This window comes from Micropterus salmoides, unplaced genomic scaffold (assembly GCF_014851395.1).
Source record: "Micropterus salmoides isolate LMB-PRFRI ecotype aquatic unplaced genomic scaffold, ASM1485139v1 Ms_hic_scaffold_20, whole genome shotgun sequence".
NCBI classification, from domain to species: domain Eukaryota; kingdom Metazoa; phylum Chordata; class Actinopteri; order Centrarchiformes; family Centrarchidae; genus Micropterus; species Micropterus salmoides.
In genome coordinates this window covers 19,784,883-19,805,268 of record NW_024041151.1, presented here as the reverse complement: position 1 = coordinate 19,805,268, position 20,386 = coordinate 19,784,883, and the positions used below count along the sequence as shown (strand labels likewise).

Here is a 20,386-nt window from a genome sequence, read left to right as displayed (position 1 = left end):
ATCAGCTAATAAAACATGACTTACACCTGCTTGGGGGAAGGTGTAGGTTTAAGTTATACGTTAACTCTACATTGTAACTGAATAGTATGGTGCAACATGTTTTTATAAAGTTATAGCGTAGTTTCTTCACGATGTTCATTATGCTGTGTTTGAACTGACAGAGCTGGTGCAACAGCCTGCAGGGAAGCGGCAGAATTGATTGTTCAGAAGCCTAAAAGACCCATGTACACATGCACCTGATGAGGCCCCCTTATGGCTCGAAGTACGACTACTGTTTCTCAGAAGCAACAGTGGAAGTAGCATGACGTTGCTGACTTTGACATGGAAGACTGTTGTTCACATCACATTTTTTGAACCATGTCCATGATATTTCCCTAACCTTAACCAAGTACCTTAACACGTCAGAGTCTGTGTAGAGGTCTTAGGGAGTATGTGAAAAAAAAAGTTGTACAAAGCATTTTTTGGCTCCAGAGGGAGCTGCATGAAATCTGAGAAACTGCTTCAAGTGGTTGGGGCTGAAGACTGTAAGTTTAAAATGAAAACAATCTGGTGGTGTAGAGGAAAGAAATGAGCTCACCAGACCTCTGTAGCCTGCTCCTCTTCTCTGCTTGAGGCTAGAAGCTCAAGGCTATATTAACTGCTTCTAGCAAAACACACCAAAATTGGCGACTGAGCTGCCGTCGGGGGAGTTGCATTGTGGGTAATGTAGGCAGCAGGTGTGAGAATCTGTGGAGGTAAAAAGACGATATCTCTGGTTCTGCTGCCTCAATTTTTTTTATAACTTCAAAGAAAATTCTCCTTGGTGAATCTGACAGTGTTCTAGGAGCGCAATGCTGGATTGTGAAGTACTCTTTTAAGTATAGAGGTGGTCAGAAAACAGTCCTCAGTCATTATTGTAACAATCATATGCATTTTGGAAGGCACAATATCATCCTGCCGCTGGGGACAGCAGATCAGAAAATGCATTAACAAACTTCATCACCTTCCCCTAGACAACTGTGTTTGGTATTTTTCACTATTTTCAGACATTTATAAATGAAACAATTACTGAATTCATCGGAAAATAATTGAGAGATTAAATTAAACTGAAAATCATCATTAGTTAGAGCCCTAGGTCGCACATGTCGTTTAATCAAATCAGCATTGGCTGGCCTCATCGGGTTTCTGCTTGTTAAGTCTGCACTTCTTTTATTGTTTTCCATGGTAGTTACAGACACGTATGTGCTAGATGAAACGTTCTTGAACAGCAGACAGTAAATGATGCATGAAAGGAACAGAGAGAAAATTTGAAGTTGAACTTGAGAGAGAGAAAGTGAATAATAGAAGAGAGGAGACAGGTTTGGGTAGTTTTTGGACGATAACCTCGTATTACTACTTGGAGACTGCTTGTGTGAGGGAGGGTGGAACCCATTGTTAATTTCATCTCACCAGTGACATCAAGAGAGACACTACAGCCACTTGGACTGCGTGTGTGCATGTGTGTGTTTATGCATGTGGGTAGAATTGTAAGACCCCCCTTGAGCTGCCCAATATTCTTTTTCATATCCAAGCCACTGAGCAGTGTGTGCTGTCAGCTGGGCAGCAGTGTACTGGTAGGAACAGGCACTCCTCTACATGCCCCACTGATCTCTACAGGGGTCTGAGCACAGATCTGGAACACGCACACACACACGCAGACACACAAATCCTATAAAGCAGGTTCATGTTATTTTTGAGGTTTTCATTTACACAAACACTGACATATACAGTGTGTACATCCCAAGTCTCTTATTTGACATTTCCTCTCTCCTCAGTCTTTGCTCGAACTGGAAGTCGTTTTGGTCCACCATCTTGCAGGCTGCCCCTAAGCCATGAGTGAGGATACATGAGATCATTGGATGAGATTATTGGATATCAGTTATTGATTGACGCTGCAGCTGACTGGAATGATCTGATACATCACAACATTACTGGGGGTTTCATACGGGAGTGAAGACAGATAGCAGAATAAATTCATATGTATCAGTTTTATATTATTACATTATTTAAATTTCCCCTGAACCATTAAGCCTAATAAATCATTTCCAATGTTCAAAAGGCACCATTATCATCTTCTGGCTTATTCAATGACTTCACAATCAGAATATCAATTAATACAGATGCAAACAATGAATAAATAATATAAATGCATGCTGCCAGTAGTTCTGACTCCTCTGCCTCTGAGCACGACACAGTACACAGTACACAGTATAAATACAGATTGCAGGTTGTTATTCATGTGCAGGTGTTTGTTAACAGCTACAGAGAGAAAACATGCAGGGATAATTGTGTGCCTTTATTAGTATTAACAGTGCACATGTGTGCAGCCAGTCCATCAAAAGTATCTACAGCTGTTAGAGCCGGCTGACATCTGATCCACCTGCGATCAGCTGCAGTCGTCATCCAAAGTGGACGTCGCTTCACCTGATGCTACGGAGGAAAGGACGTCTTTTTTCTCTTAAAACATAATTCCTTGTTTCTTCTCCTTGCGTCTCTCCATGCATCCCCAGTGGGAGGGACTAAGATGCAAGTGGGGGAAACGTGGATACTGTCACAAACTGGCTCAGGGAATGTGACAAATAGGGAGACTACGCAAGGTACTTAGTTAAAACAATTATAATTGATTAAACTAAGTGCAAAGAAGATGTCACAGCATGGATGTAACCTGCAAGAAGGGAGAGACTGAACTGAATACATGGGCCAGCTTTTATATCCCATAGGCCCAGGTGAGGGCAATTAGCCGACGGCCCTCCCAATTCAGCCAGTTGCCTGCCAAGGTTGGCAGGACATCCGAACAATGAGATCCATGTACATACACTAACCTGTGTATATTTGCACACAAAAATATAGGAGGCCCACATACATGATGCACACACATTCCTGAGCACAGCAGACCCCTCATGCAGAAAACAGCGTGACCTTTGAAGCTATCTCATCTCTGACTGAATGAGGAGCATAAAACGTCCTGTGTGGCTCCGAAATGAGTTCACAGTAATGCAGAGTTGAGAATGAGAGAACCTGGAGAGATTGCCCAGCTATGAACAGTGTCCTTGTGGATATTTCGAGGCCAGAGTTCTGTAGCCACTGACAGACTGTAATATGCTGTCATAGATGGGTGATTCAGGAGGGTATGCTTGGTTTGAAGCCCCTGGCATTATTGTAAAAAATCTAAAAATATCTAGTAAGTAGTGTTACTTTAGTGTTTGTCTGTTTCTTCTTTCTATCTCAGTTTTTCATCTTCTTGATGACAAATTCATTTACGGAATTATTTGTTCAATTAGCTGATTGACAGAAAATTTAACTAAATTTCAAACTAATTTTAAAACTAATTTATTTCAGTCATTTATCAAGCAAAAATGCCAAACAGCCGCTGGTGGTAGCTTCTCAAACGTGACATTTAGCTGTTTCATTGCAAATGGAATGTCTTTGTGTTTTGAACCTTCAGTTAAATACATCTCATTGGAATATAGGAATTTGTGATGGGCATTTTATTGTATTTTCAGAGACTTTACGATAAATCACTTAATTGAAAAATGACTAAATAAATGACTAAATGAGATTTATCGATAATGAGAATAATTATTATTTGCAGCCCTGTTCAATAATTATTGATTCACATTGTAAGCTATTTTCACAGAGGAATTATCCTGACTGATCAATGAGTTCATGTTGTTGTTGTTTTAATTTTATTTATACAAATATCAAATTATTATTAATTGCTATTAGTGTTTAAAGCACTGTGTTGTTTACCAAAAGGAAGAATGACAAAACGCAATATATGTATGTAGATACACTATACATATTTTATATGTTGTCTACAGCAGTTGTTCAAATTGTTTATGCATTATACTTTACCATATCTCATTAAGAGACAGCATAACAAGCCTGTCATTCCAATCACAGGCTGACTTGTGCGTTTTATTTCCCTGAATCTGTGTCACTGAATTTGAGTTCTGCTCAGGGACTAGTTTTGCCTCCACTGCTAGATCAGTACTTCTAGCTGTTAAAATTTCATGACTGTTGTCTTTGTGTGACAAAGAGCAACTGTGCTTTTATCTTTGATGGCTCTTGCTGCTGAAGTGAGAATATAAAAACAACAAGAGTTGCTAGTGGCCAAGGGAGCTATGCCAAGCTGCCAAGAGTTCCAAGGCATGATGCCCAATATGATGCTCATGAACCGCTCAGCTGGGCTGTTAAAACACAACTAGCCATTCAAAGTAACGAGCATGCTGGTAAATCAGCTGCAGTTAGTGATGAAAAAACTAACACCTGCTTTGTTTGTTTTTTTCCTCAGTGGACCTCCTGTCTCGTTTTGCGCTGGTTTATATTTCGTCCTGGGAGCGATGATAAAAGTTGGGGACAGTCTTTGTTTTAACAGGGCCTGTGTGAATACAATGAATTTGCCCAGGGCCACACACTCTGTGTCAGATCAATGCAATCTAGCATAAACAAGCAAGTTCTCTTGTGCTGGTATTTAGGAAAGGTCATTAACTTTAAATGGAGAATCATTTTGATTTGACCCGTTTTGGTCAGAGATGATAATAGGTGGCTTAGATATTGATCTACTCTCATCAACAGAGTGCTTTCCTCTAAGAGCCTGCTTTGCTTTCTGGTCACCCAGATATGTGATATGAATACCAAAGCAGGCAAGCATAAATGCACTCATGCACATGTTAACAGAGAAAATCAAGAGAGGAAGTTTAAGTGCACTCATTAGAGTTATTTCTAAGCCACACAAAGCAGAGACCATTATAACTGTCTGATGCTCTTACTGCACCAATTTTGGCAAATTTTCATACCTGCAGTGTTCTTAACAAAAGAGCTAACCTCTTTGATCCCTGATAAACGGGTTAATGTTTATATTGAGAACTGAGGAGAGGGCAAGTGATCTACAGATTGTGATCTCGATGGCATCTGGATGATCAACAGCATGAGGACAAGTCAATAGGGAACACAAAAGGTAGTTCTGTTCATGCTTTTGACTGATTTCCAAGGACACCAGTCGATGTAGAAGTGACAGACTGTGACATAAATGCCATTGTGGATACATGTCGCTATATGTCTTGAAAGCATACACATAGTGGGGGAGGTAGAGGCTGTGGAGAGATGAGAGCTCAAAAATGAAGTGAATGTGAAAGAAAAGGCGAAACAAAAACAGAACTACATCATCAGGCAACCATGAATGTGCCAACCCATTTGGTAGATGTATGATACTGGATTTGCACCATAAATGAACACGTTGACCTGCTGGTGGTGCTAGATGAAAAGTCAGGTGATCACCAAAGCCAATCGAAATTCATCCTCTGGGGACCTTGAGTGTCTGCACCAAATTTCATGGCACTCAATCCAACAGCTGTTGAGATATTTCAGTCGGGCTCAAACTGGTGGGTCGACTGGCTGACTGTCATTTGCCGTCCCTAGAGCCAATAGCATCTTAGTTAGCATCTTTTTTATGGAGCTGGAAACTTTCAAGATCAGCAACTGTTTGTTGTACTTCTGTATGAAGAGTTTGAATTGCATTCAGCTTTCAGCCATATTCTGTCTACTGCTTGTGTGGCTCTAGACAAGGTGACAAATAGCTAAACAGATGTCTTAGACACTGAAAGGGTTAAATGATGAGTGAGACGTGGAAGTAAAGTTGAGGGCTGTTTACTCGTTTGTCTTCATCAACTTGCTTTCTTACAGTGTTTTTCAACAACTGTGTGAAACTAAGAGCAAACAGACAAAAAAGCTATTAATGTAACTAAAAACAGTGTAGAAATGTACATGCTGGAATTAAACAGATGTCTGCACTACACATGGCAAAAAGGTAATGTAATGATCTATAAATCTCACCAAATATGAATTTATACAACAACATATGCATGGAAACTCATCTATTAAGTCAAAACACATAATATAACTCACAATCAAAACTTCTCCAGGGTTCGATACAGGTGGATGCCAAAGATAAAACAAAGATGAATCACCTAAATTTTCCAAACAAATCCAAAATGGCTATTCTGAACTATGACCCTACCAATGTGATCACAATTAACGAATACAGCAATGACATTCAGCTGACAGCAGTCTTGAAGGACCCACACGGAGGTGCTAGTTACCCTTAACATGCATGTAACATAACAAACCATGATGGGCGTACTGACCTTAACGGGTTGGTCTTTTTGTTGATGTTACTGCATTGCAGTTCAAACGTTGGGCCTTGTGCTTTGATCCCAGTCTTTTATAAGTTATTACCTCAAACTTAAGTTTCACTATTTAAATATTGTCAATGCTTAACACACATGCATAAACAGAAGTTCATAGACGGGGACATTTTGCAGGGGTTTTTTTTACATAAGGGTACAGGTACTAAATAATAAAAAAAGTATTTTCTAAAGTAAAATAGCGTGAATAATAGCATGGCTATTACCTGGGTGGGGATGATCATTACAGCCCAATTTTGGTCATCCACAGGGATATTTTCAGTGCCATTTACCCACTTCTTATTTTGTTCCGGGCACTTTATGTGGGGAATTAAGTTAGCGTGCAGTTCTGCCTTTTTGTGTCAAAGTAATTTATAAAATAGTTACCTATCTTACCTAAGAGCCACCCCGATTTTTAAAGAGCCAATAGACATTTCCTTTAACCCTTAATTAGTGTGTTTTAATACATCTTACCTGTATAGTAAACATGTCAGTTAGATTACAATTCTGAGTAAACACACACTCACCAGTATTAGATTTAATCAACCTCTCTAAAACAATATCACCTCCACTAGCGGGAAAAAAAAAACTCTCCAGTCGATACTTGTAAACTCAAAATACGTGTTATTGAAAAAAGACCACAAGAAAGAATTCTATAAAGCTTGCTATATTGTTAGGACCTTATAGATAGCATAGGTCTTAACCTGTACGAATATGTTATATCTGGCTCTTAAAAGCTGCAGTGGTTGTATAAGTTGTTGTAATTTAATGCTTTAATATCCTGCAGGTGTGATGTATGCTCATGTGACCTTGCTCCACAGCATGTGTACCATCTAAGCAGCCGGCAATCAAAGCTCATTTAGAAATTGTTTTAAAAGTAATGAGACAATTGGATCAATTTGGCTTTTAAATCATTAAATAATAAATTTTGTGATGTTATTTTGCAGGGAACCTCTCTCTGTCCTTGGGCTAGACATACAATAGTGGACTATTGCCCACTCACTTTTATTAGATTCCCGTCATTGAAAAAACCTGAGAGAATGGTGTTAAAGGTTTTTCTGCTGATGTAATGCATCATGATAAATCTTATTTAGGAATTTCACCTGGCAGTGGGCTCTCAGGTGTCTTGAAAAAAAGTGAGTTTCAAAGGCTTTTTTTCACTCAGCAGTGAGTCTTACATGCAGTTTAAGGTGGAGTTATAGCCTTAATGTTTCAAGTATTAGGAAAGGATTTAAACTACTTCTGCCATTTATTGAGTTCAAGTGTTATTTAAGGAGAGCTTTTATATTTTTTCACACCTTCTACAAAAAGAACCTTTTTTAGATGCATAGATAGGGAGCAAAACCCCCTCACGCATCCATTCATTCAGCCACTTACCTTCTCTATACACGGTTTCTGAACTACAGGGTGCTCCACATTTGTACGTCCTGCAAAGTAATTTACTTTTGTCAGCTTCTCCACTGCCATCAGGCCTCTCATGCTTGTTCAAGGAAATTTAAAACTCAATGTCTGTACTTGAATATTCAACAGCTTTCTCTCTCATTTGATTTCCACAACCTGTTATTATGGAGGTCCCGCCGAGTTGTCCTTTTGCTTGCATGAAATGATGACAAGGAACAAAAGAAGATAACTCTCCCTCAATTGTCCCATCTAGAAGAAGATGAAATAACAGATAGTCAATCTCTTACTTAGATTTACCCTACTTGCCTATAGGATGGGTAACCTTGGGCCTCTGTATCTCACATATTTCAACCTTGAATGATGTACCAAAGAGAGATAGCTTTCCACGATAATGTAAAGATATTTTATGATCCACGGCATCTTATTTTATGTCCAGCTATAAAAAATGAAGAAACTCTCTGAAAAGCTTTTTTCCCAGCAAAAACCCAAGGCGGCGGAGAGGTAGTTATCTGACTAAACCTTTCACAGCTTCTCTTAGTCACAAAATCTGGCAAGAGAAAGATGAGGCTGACAAATAAAACTAGGTCTGAGCATTGAGTGAAAATGATAGACAGCCTTTCTCTTGGCATCTTTATTTCCATTTGCCGCTTATTCCCCTAACCACTAAGCTCACTCAAAGAATCAAAATTCTCTGTGGCGCTTTTGCGGGAGGATATGGATGAAGAAATGCATGCCGTGAGTGTTGCTTGCTGCAGGGAGAGACCTCTGAGTTCATCTCATTTCAGAGTTTCTGAGCAGCAGCGAAATGACTGTCTGTTCTCTCCCTCTGCTCCTGCTGGAGCGTGCAGTGGACTTCCTCAGGGCCATGGAGACCCGGCACCTCTTTTCCATGCTGTTTACCACCTCACTGCTGTCAGAGGCGCCACTTTCCTCCAGTGCCACCGATCAACACTGTCCACTGTATCTGTGCCAGAGACGTCTCACCACATACATTACTCAGCACTAAAAAAATACTTTTGGGCTATACTTACAGATATTTCAGTAAGACCTTTAGTGGCTAAACTTTTGATCATCTGTAGTTTGACCAGTGGGGTGCATGCTGGCTCAAAATCTAAATTTCTACTGATGGAGTTTGCCTGAGGCTTCGTGACAGTCGTCTCTAAGGAGTTTCAAGTTTATTCATGCTCAGCCACACACCCATAAAAATGCACGCAGACACACATAAATATATAATAAAGTGGCAAAGATCCTACATTCACCTACATTTTCAGCACAAATATGCCCATTATAACATGCAATCAGTCATACTTAGACACAATCCACACGTATAGGCAAATGTACAATTCATGTCTCCTCTCTCCTGTACTCTTCTTTGTGTTGCATATCTGTATTGTGTGGTCTGATCACTGGATTTGCTGTTCACAACCGTAAACCTCAACACATATGCTGTCACACGTAGAGCACGCGTTATCCTGTGGCACCCACCCCCTGACAAAACCTCAAGTTCCCTCCACCTCCCTCCTCCACCAGGCAGCAGATACAGATCCTTGAGCTGTAAGAAATTACTTCTGAAGGAGCTTTGTTCAATTACAGCCGACCACAGACCGCATCGCCAACATCTTGAACTACTTTTACCAGAACAGCGTTGAGAAATGTCATTGTTTTACATTACTGTACTCCAGCTTTGACACGTAGAGCCTGAGATTTGCTTTTTTCTTTTCAGCCTCACTGTACAGCCCATCATACTTCTCATCCTTACGGAATTTAAACTCAAGAGCATGTCTGCAGCTGAAGACGCATTCACTTACCTCGAAGGCCCTTTTTACTTCAATTTCTAGTACGTGCTATTATGGAGGGACCTCCAGAGCTGTCCTCCAGAACTGTCCTTCTGTAAAGAGAGGAAGGTGGAATTACAAACTATCATTGTATACTATTCTATTGGATAAATATACTTAAGCCTCAGTTCTTTTTTGTAAAAGAGCGGTTGAGTGTCCTTCTGTAATCTTTATTTCTCTTATTTGAGCTGATTTTTTAGTGTTTTACTCTCAAAGCAGCATCTTCCAGTGAGGAAATGCTTTCTCATTCATGTATTAAAGTTAAAAACTACACATTGAATAATCTCACTGTTGTTTGATTGTTGTGATTTTGTGACAGATTTGCACAAATTGTGAAACAAAACATTATCATTATTTGGCCATATGTTACATTTGCATTAAAGACAGAAAGCAACTATACTGAATTCCTTTCTACTCCTTCTTCTGAACATAATTAAAATTGTGGTTTGCATTATTTGAGCTGCTGGAGCAGCTGCAGTGCCTCATGTCCAAGGCCCATTGACTTTCTTACAATGTAACCTTGCTGGAAATGCCAGAACATTACTCACCCTGCTCCTTTTTGCCAACTTGCTGCATTATTCTTACCTACTTAACTGCATCTGATTTCATATATTTGCACCAAAAAAAACCCCATCCCCAGTGTATAATATACAATACACCTGAAATGGATTTACTTGGATGATTACCATGTGCCGAGAGTTGTTATTTATGGCACAGGTCTCGCTCTGTCTAAGCACACCACAGCATCATCTGTCACTGTCACTATTTTTATTTGACTAACTCAAAGTGTGGTTACTTCACTGAGAGAGAGAGCTGGTCACATTCATAAGCTCACCGAGGCAATCCATGGTCCTAAATGACAACAGCAGAGCCCACATAGTTAAAGTTGAAGCCTTCGATTACCCCTGTGGGTGCCCTCTTTGGAAGGCTAACTGCTGCGCTGCTCTGCTCAGCACATTTGGCCCTGTTCCTTCAAGAGCTCACGTCTCCTAGTTCATCTCATCTAAACAACCACCGGCTCCTTAGTGACTCCCTGCTCTGCCATTCACCTCTTCTCTTCCTGACACTGTACAATGCACAACACTGGGCTCACAGGTAATGGACAGAATTGAAGTGTCATAAAAAGCCCATTCATGTCCCAAATGTGTCTTCAAGGCAGAAAGCTTTGGAGTTGTTTTCCTCTCTGCACAACTGGTGAATTGCTGTTCATTGCTGGTTCTCACTATCCCCGCCGCGGAGACATGATGCCTCGCAGAATGAGTACGGAAAAGGTTCTTGATGCAGATAAAGAAATGTTTGGAAGCTGCTGGAAGTTTCTGGCATAACTAATGCCCAGATGGGAGGTTTATCTTTTTTATTTCCATTAGTGTTTCTTTAAGATTGCAGTAAGACTGAAATGCATTATTTCCAAGCAAGCAGAGAAGGAAGATGGATTTTAAATGTCATTCTTAGCAGCAGTTACCTTTTGGATCTAATTGACGCAGCTTGTGGTGCAACACGTTGGCTGTTTAAAAAGTGACAGCTTACAAACAACTCATTTTCGGCACTGTTTAGACCATGTAATGTATAATTACTCTCTGCATCTCCATTTCAGCAGAGCATTTTAGTTTTCTTTTTGCTGTGTCCTTGAACCTTTCAATCACAGAGCTTTAAAAAAAAACATGCAGTTTTCACATTTTGGGGTCCATGACACATGACATGGTTACATTTTCTAGACCCACTAATGGAAGAAAGCATGATAAAACAATGATTTCATTTGTTTGACTTAATTATATCTATTGAAGGATGGTGCCGCCTGAAAATGTTATTTCATATATATTAAAATATTTCACATAAAGAGGAATTTGTCTTAAAAGACCCGGTTTCCTTTGTGTCTGTCTTAGCAGTATTTAACATGCTAAACCCATAATCTCTATTAACAATATGTTTGAACATCTATTTTTAACATTCAAATAAATAATTGAAATAATTAGATGCATATGTATGCCTCCATTATAAAATTAAGGCTGCTTATGTGAAAGTAAGGAATGTCTTTCACTCTTCTCATGCAGACGCACAGCCCAGGCATGTGGCCCTGCTGATAGATCTGTATTGATGTGATTATACGCACTGTGTGCTGGGAAGGTGAGATGAAAGGCAGGTGCTGGAGAGACAGAGAGAGCATGCTATAAATGACTTATGTTCAGTCTAAGGGAATTTATCGACAGAAGTGACCCAAAGGACATTTTTGTAACTTAAGAGGCCGGCTTTGTCAGGGATGAAAACAACTCAAGATATGAAGAAACAAGAGGTACAGACTTATTGCTGATATCTGTAAGATATGAAGCTCTGCCCCATCCATCTTGGTAGGGTCACAATACTTCATTTTCCCTCATTTCTCTGAAAGGGGAAAATATGATTTCACCTATCGATTGCTGCATAAATGTGTTGCCTAGTGATGAAAAATGAGGTGTGCTTTGCTTTTGTGTGATCTGATTAACCTCCAGCTGGGAGTGAGATCTCTGCTCTGCCCTGGTTCCCCTGCAATGGCAGGGTGCATGTGATGGGCACTTAGAGCGATTAGAGTTCCTATGTGTTTGTTTGTGTTGAGATCTCACCCTGGACATTTCACTGACCAGGGGATTATATTAATAGCCACTGAATTTGGTTTTACATCTAGTAGCCTGCAACTGATTGAAGAAGGCTCAAAGTGTGCTTTTGAGATTGTACAGGGATGATCCTTATGATAATGAATATACTGTATGTGTATTGGACATTATACTTGGTTCTTATAAATTAGGTATTTGTTTTGTGCAGAAATTTTATATATATATATTAATGGATTTTTTCTGGTATTTAAGAGGTAGAGTATTATGGAAGGCTACTATAATGCTTGATTCAATTTGTTAAAACCAGTCCTCAGTCAATACAGTAATTCAAATAGTTGGGGCCTTTTTCTGATACAAAAGCAGGACCAGAGATGAACAAATAACTGCATCAAACAGCAAGACCCTTTTTCAATTAACTTTATTTTCATTTTTCCATTTATAAGAAAAGGTAGGCTACAAAATTACAGTTGATATTTCCTATTCGACACCCCCTTTCTATTCCCATACCCCATCCCTTCTAAGGTCAATATACATCCATACATTGATATACACAATATACCCTCTATTTTACTTTCTTACAATAACTGCAGATGGCTGCTTAGGTCCGTCTCCATTCTCCTCGAACTCCTAGAGGCTATTGAAAAGATGTTGAAAAGACGACTCATATCACACTGTTTTGTTTGAAAGCTGAAAAGACACATTTTTATAAGACACTGGAGGATTCATTTAAGCATGAAAGACTTTCTGCAAAGTCAACCTTAAATTGTGTATAATGATCTAGGTTTGGAAAAAGCAGTCTTGTCTCAAACAAACTACTCACAGCGAACCCCAGTAGTTCCTAAACATACATTTTCAAATTATAAAAATAATGTTTAAATTTGCAGCAAGAGTCTAAAGCCATGCTGGCCGCAGTATAAGACTCTATTTAGGCACCTCTGTGTTTTGAGCTAAATTTTCATCACTAGTGTGGCAAAATGCCCACCACCACATTGCTAACATGTTGAAGTATAACATTAATATAGCATGTCATTAATTTTCAAGCTACTTGATCATAAACAGAAGTATTGGACAAATTAAAATTTTGATGTTAACACCAAAGTCATCACCAAAGTTATCGCAGTTAATCATTCATGAATATCTAAACCAAATTTCATGACAATCGTTCAAAGAGTTGTTGAGACATTTCACTCAAAACTACAATTCTTTAAGTCACAGTGTCTAAAATGTTAGGAATTTGGATTTAGGATTTCCTAGGTTTGTAGCAAATGTTACTCAAATAGAAATAGTGCATTTGTTGAAGACTTTTGGGCATTTGGGCACCAGGACCAGGTCTGTGGGATTGAGTCTAAAAAAAGATCTACCCAGTGGATGAGGTAACATGTCACCCAGTGTGGCACACTGATGTCTTTTTTATAGACAAAAAGAACTGAGCTCTTTTTGCACAGAGGAATAAACTATACCAGGCTTTGCTTGTTAACCACATAAATTCATAGCTGGTTCTTGTATTTTCATAGGATTTCTTAACAATGACAGACATATAGGTGATTGCCAGACTTTTCCTTTTAGAACTGTTTAGGGTAAATAATGGATGGATAGACAGATGGATCAGATTTAGATTTCATCCCTGTCAGTGACCACTTGGAGTTGGGGGTTTTTTCAGTGAGAGGAGAGACGGTAAGACTTGTATCAGCAGGTTGGAAAAAAGATGAACTCCTGTACAGGTGTTTCTGAAGCAATGTTCTGCAGTGTTCATGATGGCTCTACAGGAAAAACAAGTCTAATTTTAAACTGAATCCAACAATGAAGGAGGCATGTGGGCCATGCACATGATCTTTTGTTGTGCTGTAATCTTTGACTTTTTCTTAGCACGTATGAGAAGACACCCCCCCACCACCACCTCCCACTTCCCCACTCCTGCTGTTAGTCTTCCCACCTCTTACCTCGATCACTTCTCTCTCTCTATAGATTTTTATATAAGAAAATCTGCTTGATTAATGTAATACTGAAGTTGGGCCAACTTAATATGTTTGATCAGGGAGGAGTGGTTGCAAGATGCACACATGGTGGAGGATAAAGATAGGATGAGATGAGGAGGAGCAGTAAGAGGAGAGAGGGAAGATGAAGGGATTATATTTCTTGGGTGAAGTTCTACTCAGGGCGCCAGGGACGAGAACAGGTGATTATAAGAAACGGTTTGATTTGAAGCCATACATGGCTGTCTTGGGGACATGAATGCTTTAATACCATTTGAGAGTTTATTTTAGAAGTTGGTAGCTGCATGTTGTAGGGATTCCATGGAAAATGCTTTAACTGCATTTTAATTTGGTGCTCATTTGGTCCCATGCTCTTGTGGGGCCCCTGGCTCACACTACTTATGGATATATCATCAAGACATTAAATCCTGAATTGAACATATGTCTAATGTTGAGGCCAGTCGGGTACAGCTGGATGCTTGATATGTGATCACATTCCTCAGCCCACGTCCTGAGGGTTTGGCAGTGCCCAGAAATCCACCACAAGAGTTTACAGCTAGGATTTACCACAGGGGTTAAGTTATCGGCACAAATCACTTCCTTTTTCATTTGCACAAACAGCCCTGCAGACATGATTTACAAGTACAGTAGTTGCAGACATGAAATCCAAGGGCAACCCAGGGCTACAAATCCCACCGGCTTTGCCTCTTTATTTATGACGTCGTATTGGTGTCATAGAAGGGGGCATATTCTAAATCTTAAGTTACAAATTACAACATTTTTCAGCTGTAATGAGGAATTTGGTTTCATCTGTGTCATGGTAAGTGAAAAGTAGGACAGTGTGTCACATTCGCCAAAGAAACAGAGAGACAGGAAAATCCTCTCACTGTGCTGTAAGCATGATCTAACACCAACTAAGCAATTGCTCCCTTGTTGATATTGCTCTCTGTTTTGTCATTTTTGAAGGTAAACCTCTCAGTCAAAACTGTGTAAAAGCAGTCACTCGCTATGAACTGTCTCAGGGGAGTCTTTACATCCTTTAGTATTCCTCCCCATCAGGGATGCAGTGGTGAATAAAATGCAGTTTAACTCAGACGTCCAAGTATGAAGCAGGTGCACAACATGAATGCAAACAAAAAAGCAGCTTCTTACAAAACAGTGCAAGCAATTTATATTTATGACTCTTTCATGACTTTGTTACCCATATCAGTGTCAGACTTTTTACTATTAATGCATATGATTATATAGAATAGAGGTCTGTAATTAGGTTCAGCAGTGCTGCTGTCTTTCATTTGGGCAGCCAAACACAATTTTCATAGCTGTGGTAGAGACAAAGGCCATATTTTGAATATTTTTGTATTTATTACAGAATAAAATGGATGCCATGTAGATGATTTTTGATTCCATTGTTCTGCCATTAAAATTTGAATGCACCTGTGTATTATACCAGAATAGAAGTAGCTGCTCCTGTATACCACGAAGTTAGAACAGATGAAGAATGATTGGATACTGACTCTCTGATCCCCCCACATTATAGTCAAAGACAGTCCCTTTTGAGAAAAGACATCTCTCCCAGACATTCAAATGAAAGGTAGATAATGAAATTTCATTTCAGCCCCAGGAGCTGTCTCATATATACTGTAAATAGCCTAATGCATGGCGCAGAACCAGGCATGAGATCCCTTTTCATGACTCTCTCCTTATGGGAGGTATTGATTATTAAATGGATATATAAGATCATTCATTCATCAGTATATATAAGCCTTGTGCATATATACTGTATATTTTTTGAATGTAAAGTAAACTTATGAAAAAGCTGTAAATGGTTTGATGTTCCCTAAAAACCAAGTGAACTTCAGATTCAATAATACTATTTGAGGACCAGAATTTAATTTATTATTCTAAATATTAAGGTGAAGCAGGGTTTTGAGGGGGTGGTGTAATCTTTCACTACATACTCCTTTCTCTGTCTCAGAGCTCGGATGGTTCTTTCTGAAGTGCTGCTCTTGTGCCTGATGCTGGTTCTGTCCATCTGGCAAGCCTGTTATTGCTCTGCTGCCATGGATTGTCACAAATCACTGCCACGCCACATCTCCAATAGCAAGGAGGCTTCGAGACAGAAAATCAATGGGCTCTTATGGGCTACTCCATCAGTCCAAATATCTGGAGCTTGATGACAAAGAGAAACAGGGCGGGTGGGGACGATTTACAGGGTGGAGAGAGGGAGGGATGGAAGGAAGGAAGAAGGTTTTAGGGACAAGCAGCGTCTGGTGAGGTTCGTTCATTTAATATAGGGGTGAGCTCTGGTTGTCACCAAAACTGTTAAGAAAGAGAAAGAGAGAGGCTGGGAGACAACAAAGGCTGGGTGTCGTGTTTAAATATTTATTTCAATACTGGTGTCATTATGATCCCTGAGTTCTGTTACCAGTACCAAACAGATATGTATTCAGTACCTCAGCACACAGGTGACGTGAGGCCTGTCTCCTCAGGCTGGCATGGGAGAGCTGAGAGACATAACTTAGTCAAATCTGGACATACAGACAGTATTCACATATTTTTAGATTCAGATTTTATACTTTTAAAAGTGCCACTTTGACGAATGTTAAAAATTTGATTACAGAATACAGTGTTAATTAGCTTTCCATTCATCCATCCATCCATCTATTGTCAACCGCTTATCCTGCGTACAGGGTCGTGGGGAATTAGCAAAGTTTCCAGATTCAAATATTTGATGAATGGATAAGTAAAAAAAAAATAGTTTCCCAATGATATGCACAAGTTTTCGAGGTATGTATGTTTTTGCAGCAGTAACATTTTGTACTAACAAGAAAGTATACTGTAGAGTTGAAATGCCACTGCCAATTGAAGTTTATCAAGACAAACCAATCTGTTTTTTCAAAGATCTAATACTTGTTTTCCTCTGTTTTCTGTAGCTCCTCTGTTTTTATTTTTATTATTATACATACATATTAACTTTTTTGAGTATGTAACTTTGTCAGTTTTCCAGGGTGAATGCATTACATGCTCGTAACCTGCTTAGAATTACTAATGCAGTATGGGAATGGGACAAAGCTTGAGAATGTGACCAGGCATTTGGTGCCAACGTCCCATACTTGACAGTAGTAAAGCATAAAAGACAGTTGGAATGACAGAAGGAAGGATGCAGGAAGAAGACAGATGATAAAGTCTGAGGAGAAAAAAAAACAGATCGAGTTAGTGAGTCATAATGGAAAAGATCGAGAGCAGGAGGGAATGGTACAAGCCTGATAAGCAAACCACACGCAAGTGTTTCGAATTGATTCTAACAAATTCTTTTAAATAAGAGCAGCGGCTCATGAAAGTGATATCATATGGAAATGTCTCCAACAAACCATTTAACATTTACCACTAGCACTGACTGTAGATATGATTACCTCCGGTTGGAGGCAATGCATGCAAATGTTATGTTAAATGTGAAGCGCCGCCATCAAGGTTGTGAGTTATTTCCTTCAATTTTTCTCATTCTGCTCTTTGATTTCACACCTTGCTCAGGTTTTGTTGATAAGGTTTAGACAATAAATCTTCCTCATACAGCTTCCATGATGCATGACCAGACATGTCCTGGATTATTACAGGTGTTTTAAATTCAGTTGCTGAAACAAAGGTAACAAAACATCATCTCCTTCATTGTCATTTTCTCTCTGTTTCAGTGGTGGACAGTAAGGTGATCCTGGAGGGCCTGCAGAGGTATGGCCCCACGCCAATCTATCTGCCTGTCAGCTACCGGATCCTCAATGCTGAGTCAGCGTTCTTCCTACAGGAGGCAAACCAGGACTTAATGAGGAACTCCAGCCTGCAGGCTCGCACAGAGTCCTTCTTCATCCAGCAGGCCCGGCAGATGCCCTTTGTCAATGCTAGCTATGGGCCACTGTCTGTCCAGCAGCCTGTCCCTCTGGAGCTGCTGCAGACTCTGCCAGGGCCATTTAATACACCTTCCTTCAGTTCATCGCCAGTGCCAACATCCACATCATCATCACCTCTCTTTACATTCAACTGGAAGGTCCACACATATATTATAAGCGAGAGGATTCACCCCAGTTGGCCAAAGGTTCAAGTGTTGTTCTACATTGCAGGGAGAGACTGGGATGATTACAGCGCCATCCACAAGTTGCCCTGCGTCAGGATGTTCGCTTTCCATGAGACTCAAGAGGTGCGTGGGACATGCAGGCTCAAAGGTGAGCTGGGGATATGTGTTGCTGAGCTGGAGCCACTAGCCAGCTGGTTCAGTCCGCCCACAGTCAGGCCGGGTAGGCAGAGGGTCTCTGAGCAAGCCCAGGGCACTCCTGTGGAGCTCTACTACATGGTTCAAACCACGGACAGTGGAGACTGCAGCGCAGAGGATTCAAGAAAGGGCAGCCCAGTTCGCACAGACCAGCAGAGGCCGATGGGCTATTTTGCAGGGCATACACCGATGCAGCGCATTGGGAGTGTCAGGCTGTTTCAGCCGCTGTCGGAGCTGAAGCTGGACAACAACTTTGTGGTAATGGCTCCCTCCAAACCCATCCGGCAGAGAGAAACAGTCTCTACTTTTCTTGCTCTCTCCACACTCTCTTCAGCACAAATTTTCACCCTCAGGTGAGTCAGCCTCCTCCTGGGAGAACACACTCTGCTGCTCTGCTAATGTTCTCTCATTTTCCAAACTGATTCCAACAGAAGTCATTGGACATACAAGCATTGGTAGGCTTTTATGAAAACACATAAAATGTGACAGTGAACAACAACATTTACAGCAAACCCATCTGCCAATCTATAAAAAAAATTGTACTGAGGCATACAACAGGAAGAACCTTCTGAATAAATTCTTAGTCATTGTTTGTCTGAAATGAATCATGCAGCGTATAACTAATCTGCCTACTAATGCCTATTTATTCCCAAAATACTGCACTGTATGTAGCTATGCTATGCAAACTTGTCAAATATGCCTTCTTGTTCAAGAGATCACAGTTTGTAGACAACCCAGATAAAGACCAATGGTGTATTTACAATACTATAGTGGTCTGGAGACAATATTTTACAACCCTAACCCTAACAAAATCTGGCAAATATCAGGCATTGATCTCTGGCATTAGATACTAACAAATATGTGTATGATAAGTTTATGATTTGCTCCATCGTACAGTCCACAGACAACATTGCCATGACACCGCTAGTCCACAGCCTAGCATCAGTTAGGCATGTTTATTTAGGTACTTTGTCTACTAATCAGAAAAACATAATGCAGCAAATGAGACACATAATATAACAAATGAAAAAAAATTGAATGTAAGAAATGTAAACAAGACAATGGTAACCAAGAGTGCCACAACACACGCACGTCGTTGTCTTACTTTGCTTTAGCTGGAAAAATGTTCATTTCAGGAGGCCGACATTTTTCTGAAACATTATTTCAGTGACAACGAAAGAGCTCACAACACACCAAATCTTGGCTCTGGACCAACTTGAAACCTGGTATTTATTTCAATTTCTCAGTTCAAATTTTCTACAAGTTGAAGCATGGGCTATTTCAGTGATGTTCAACTTAGGTAAAAAGCTGAAAATTAAGAGAAAAGTCTCAAGAGAGTTAATTTATGACACAGTTAAGAGGTTAAGTTTACGCTTTGGTACCACCTTACGATGCCTAAAAACAAGTTTGCCCGCATTTAGCTTGGCTTCTTTTTAGAAGAGATTTACTGGCTGCTGTAGAAGAAATGTTTTTAATATTGCAGTGGATAAAGTGTTACAGAGAAGGTTTGTTGTTTGTGTTATTGTAAGTTATTTTGGAACGAAAGTAGAGAGAGATTGTAGCGTTGTAGGCTGGAGGGGATTGTTTTGACTGGAAAATACCTTAATTACACCTTTGTGCTATTTATGAGGACTGTTTTCATGTACTCACCTTCAAAATTGCCTGTCTGAGGAAGTGTTTTTTTCTCAGGTGATTCCACATCAACAACAAAGTAGTTATTGATTCATTGAGCTTTGTCTCGTACAAATTACCATTCAAAGTGACTGTAATTGCTCCATGTTGTGTGATGCAAATTAAAGTGTAAGGAATATGCATTTCCACTGGGCTACTTTTATGCCTGAGATCTAAATCATGGTGGATGAAACAGTTAGCAGCCTTAAAGTGGAGCTGTGACAGAGAGCCTTGGCAATTTGTCAACCCTGGGTGAGCAGGAAATCTGCCAAAATGCCTCATTGCTTTTTCTCTCACTCCAGTGATGATGAACTCCCATGAAGTATTAGCGCTCGCAGTATGTGTTTATCATATTTGTCAGCGTGTGTGTAAATGGGAACTTTAAAGGCGGTATTTTTCCTTTAGTGCCTTTTTGCACCAGTATTGCACCCCAATCGTTCAGAAGTTCATCTTT

The 20,386-nt window shown here is 39.9% G+C and overlaps 1 protein-coding gene across 1 annotated transcript in view; it reads left to right on the top strand.

The window, feature by feature from the left end:
* The window catches only part of si:dkey-112m2.1 (transmembrane protein 132C), a 163,291-nt gene that overhangs the window by 31,988 nt on the left and 110,917 nt on the right, over nt 1-20,386 (top strand). The window contains exon 3 of the mRNA XM_038734596.1: nt 17,690-18,614. Coding sequence (XP_038590524.1) covers nt 17,690-18,614 — 925 coding nt within the window. The remainder of the gene's footprint in view (nt 1-17,689; nt 18,615-20,386) is intronic.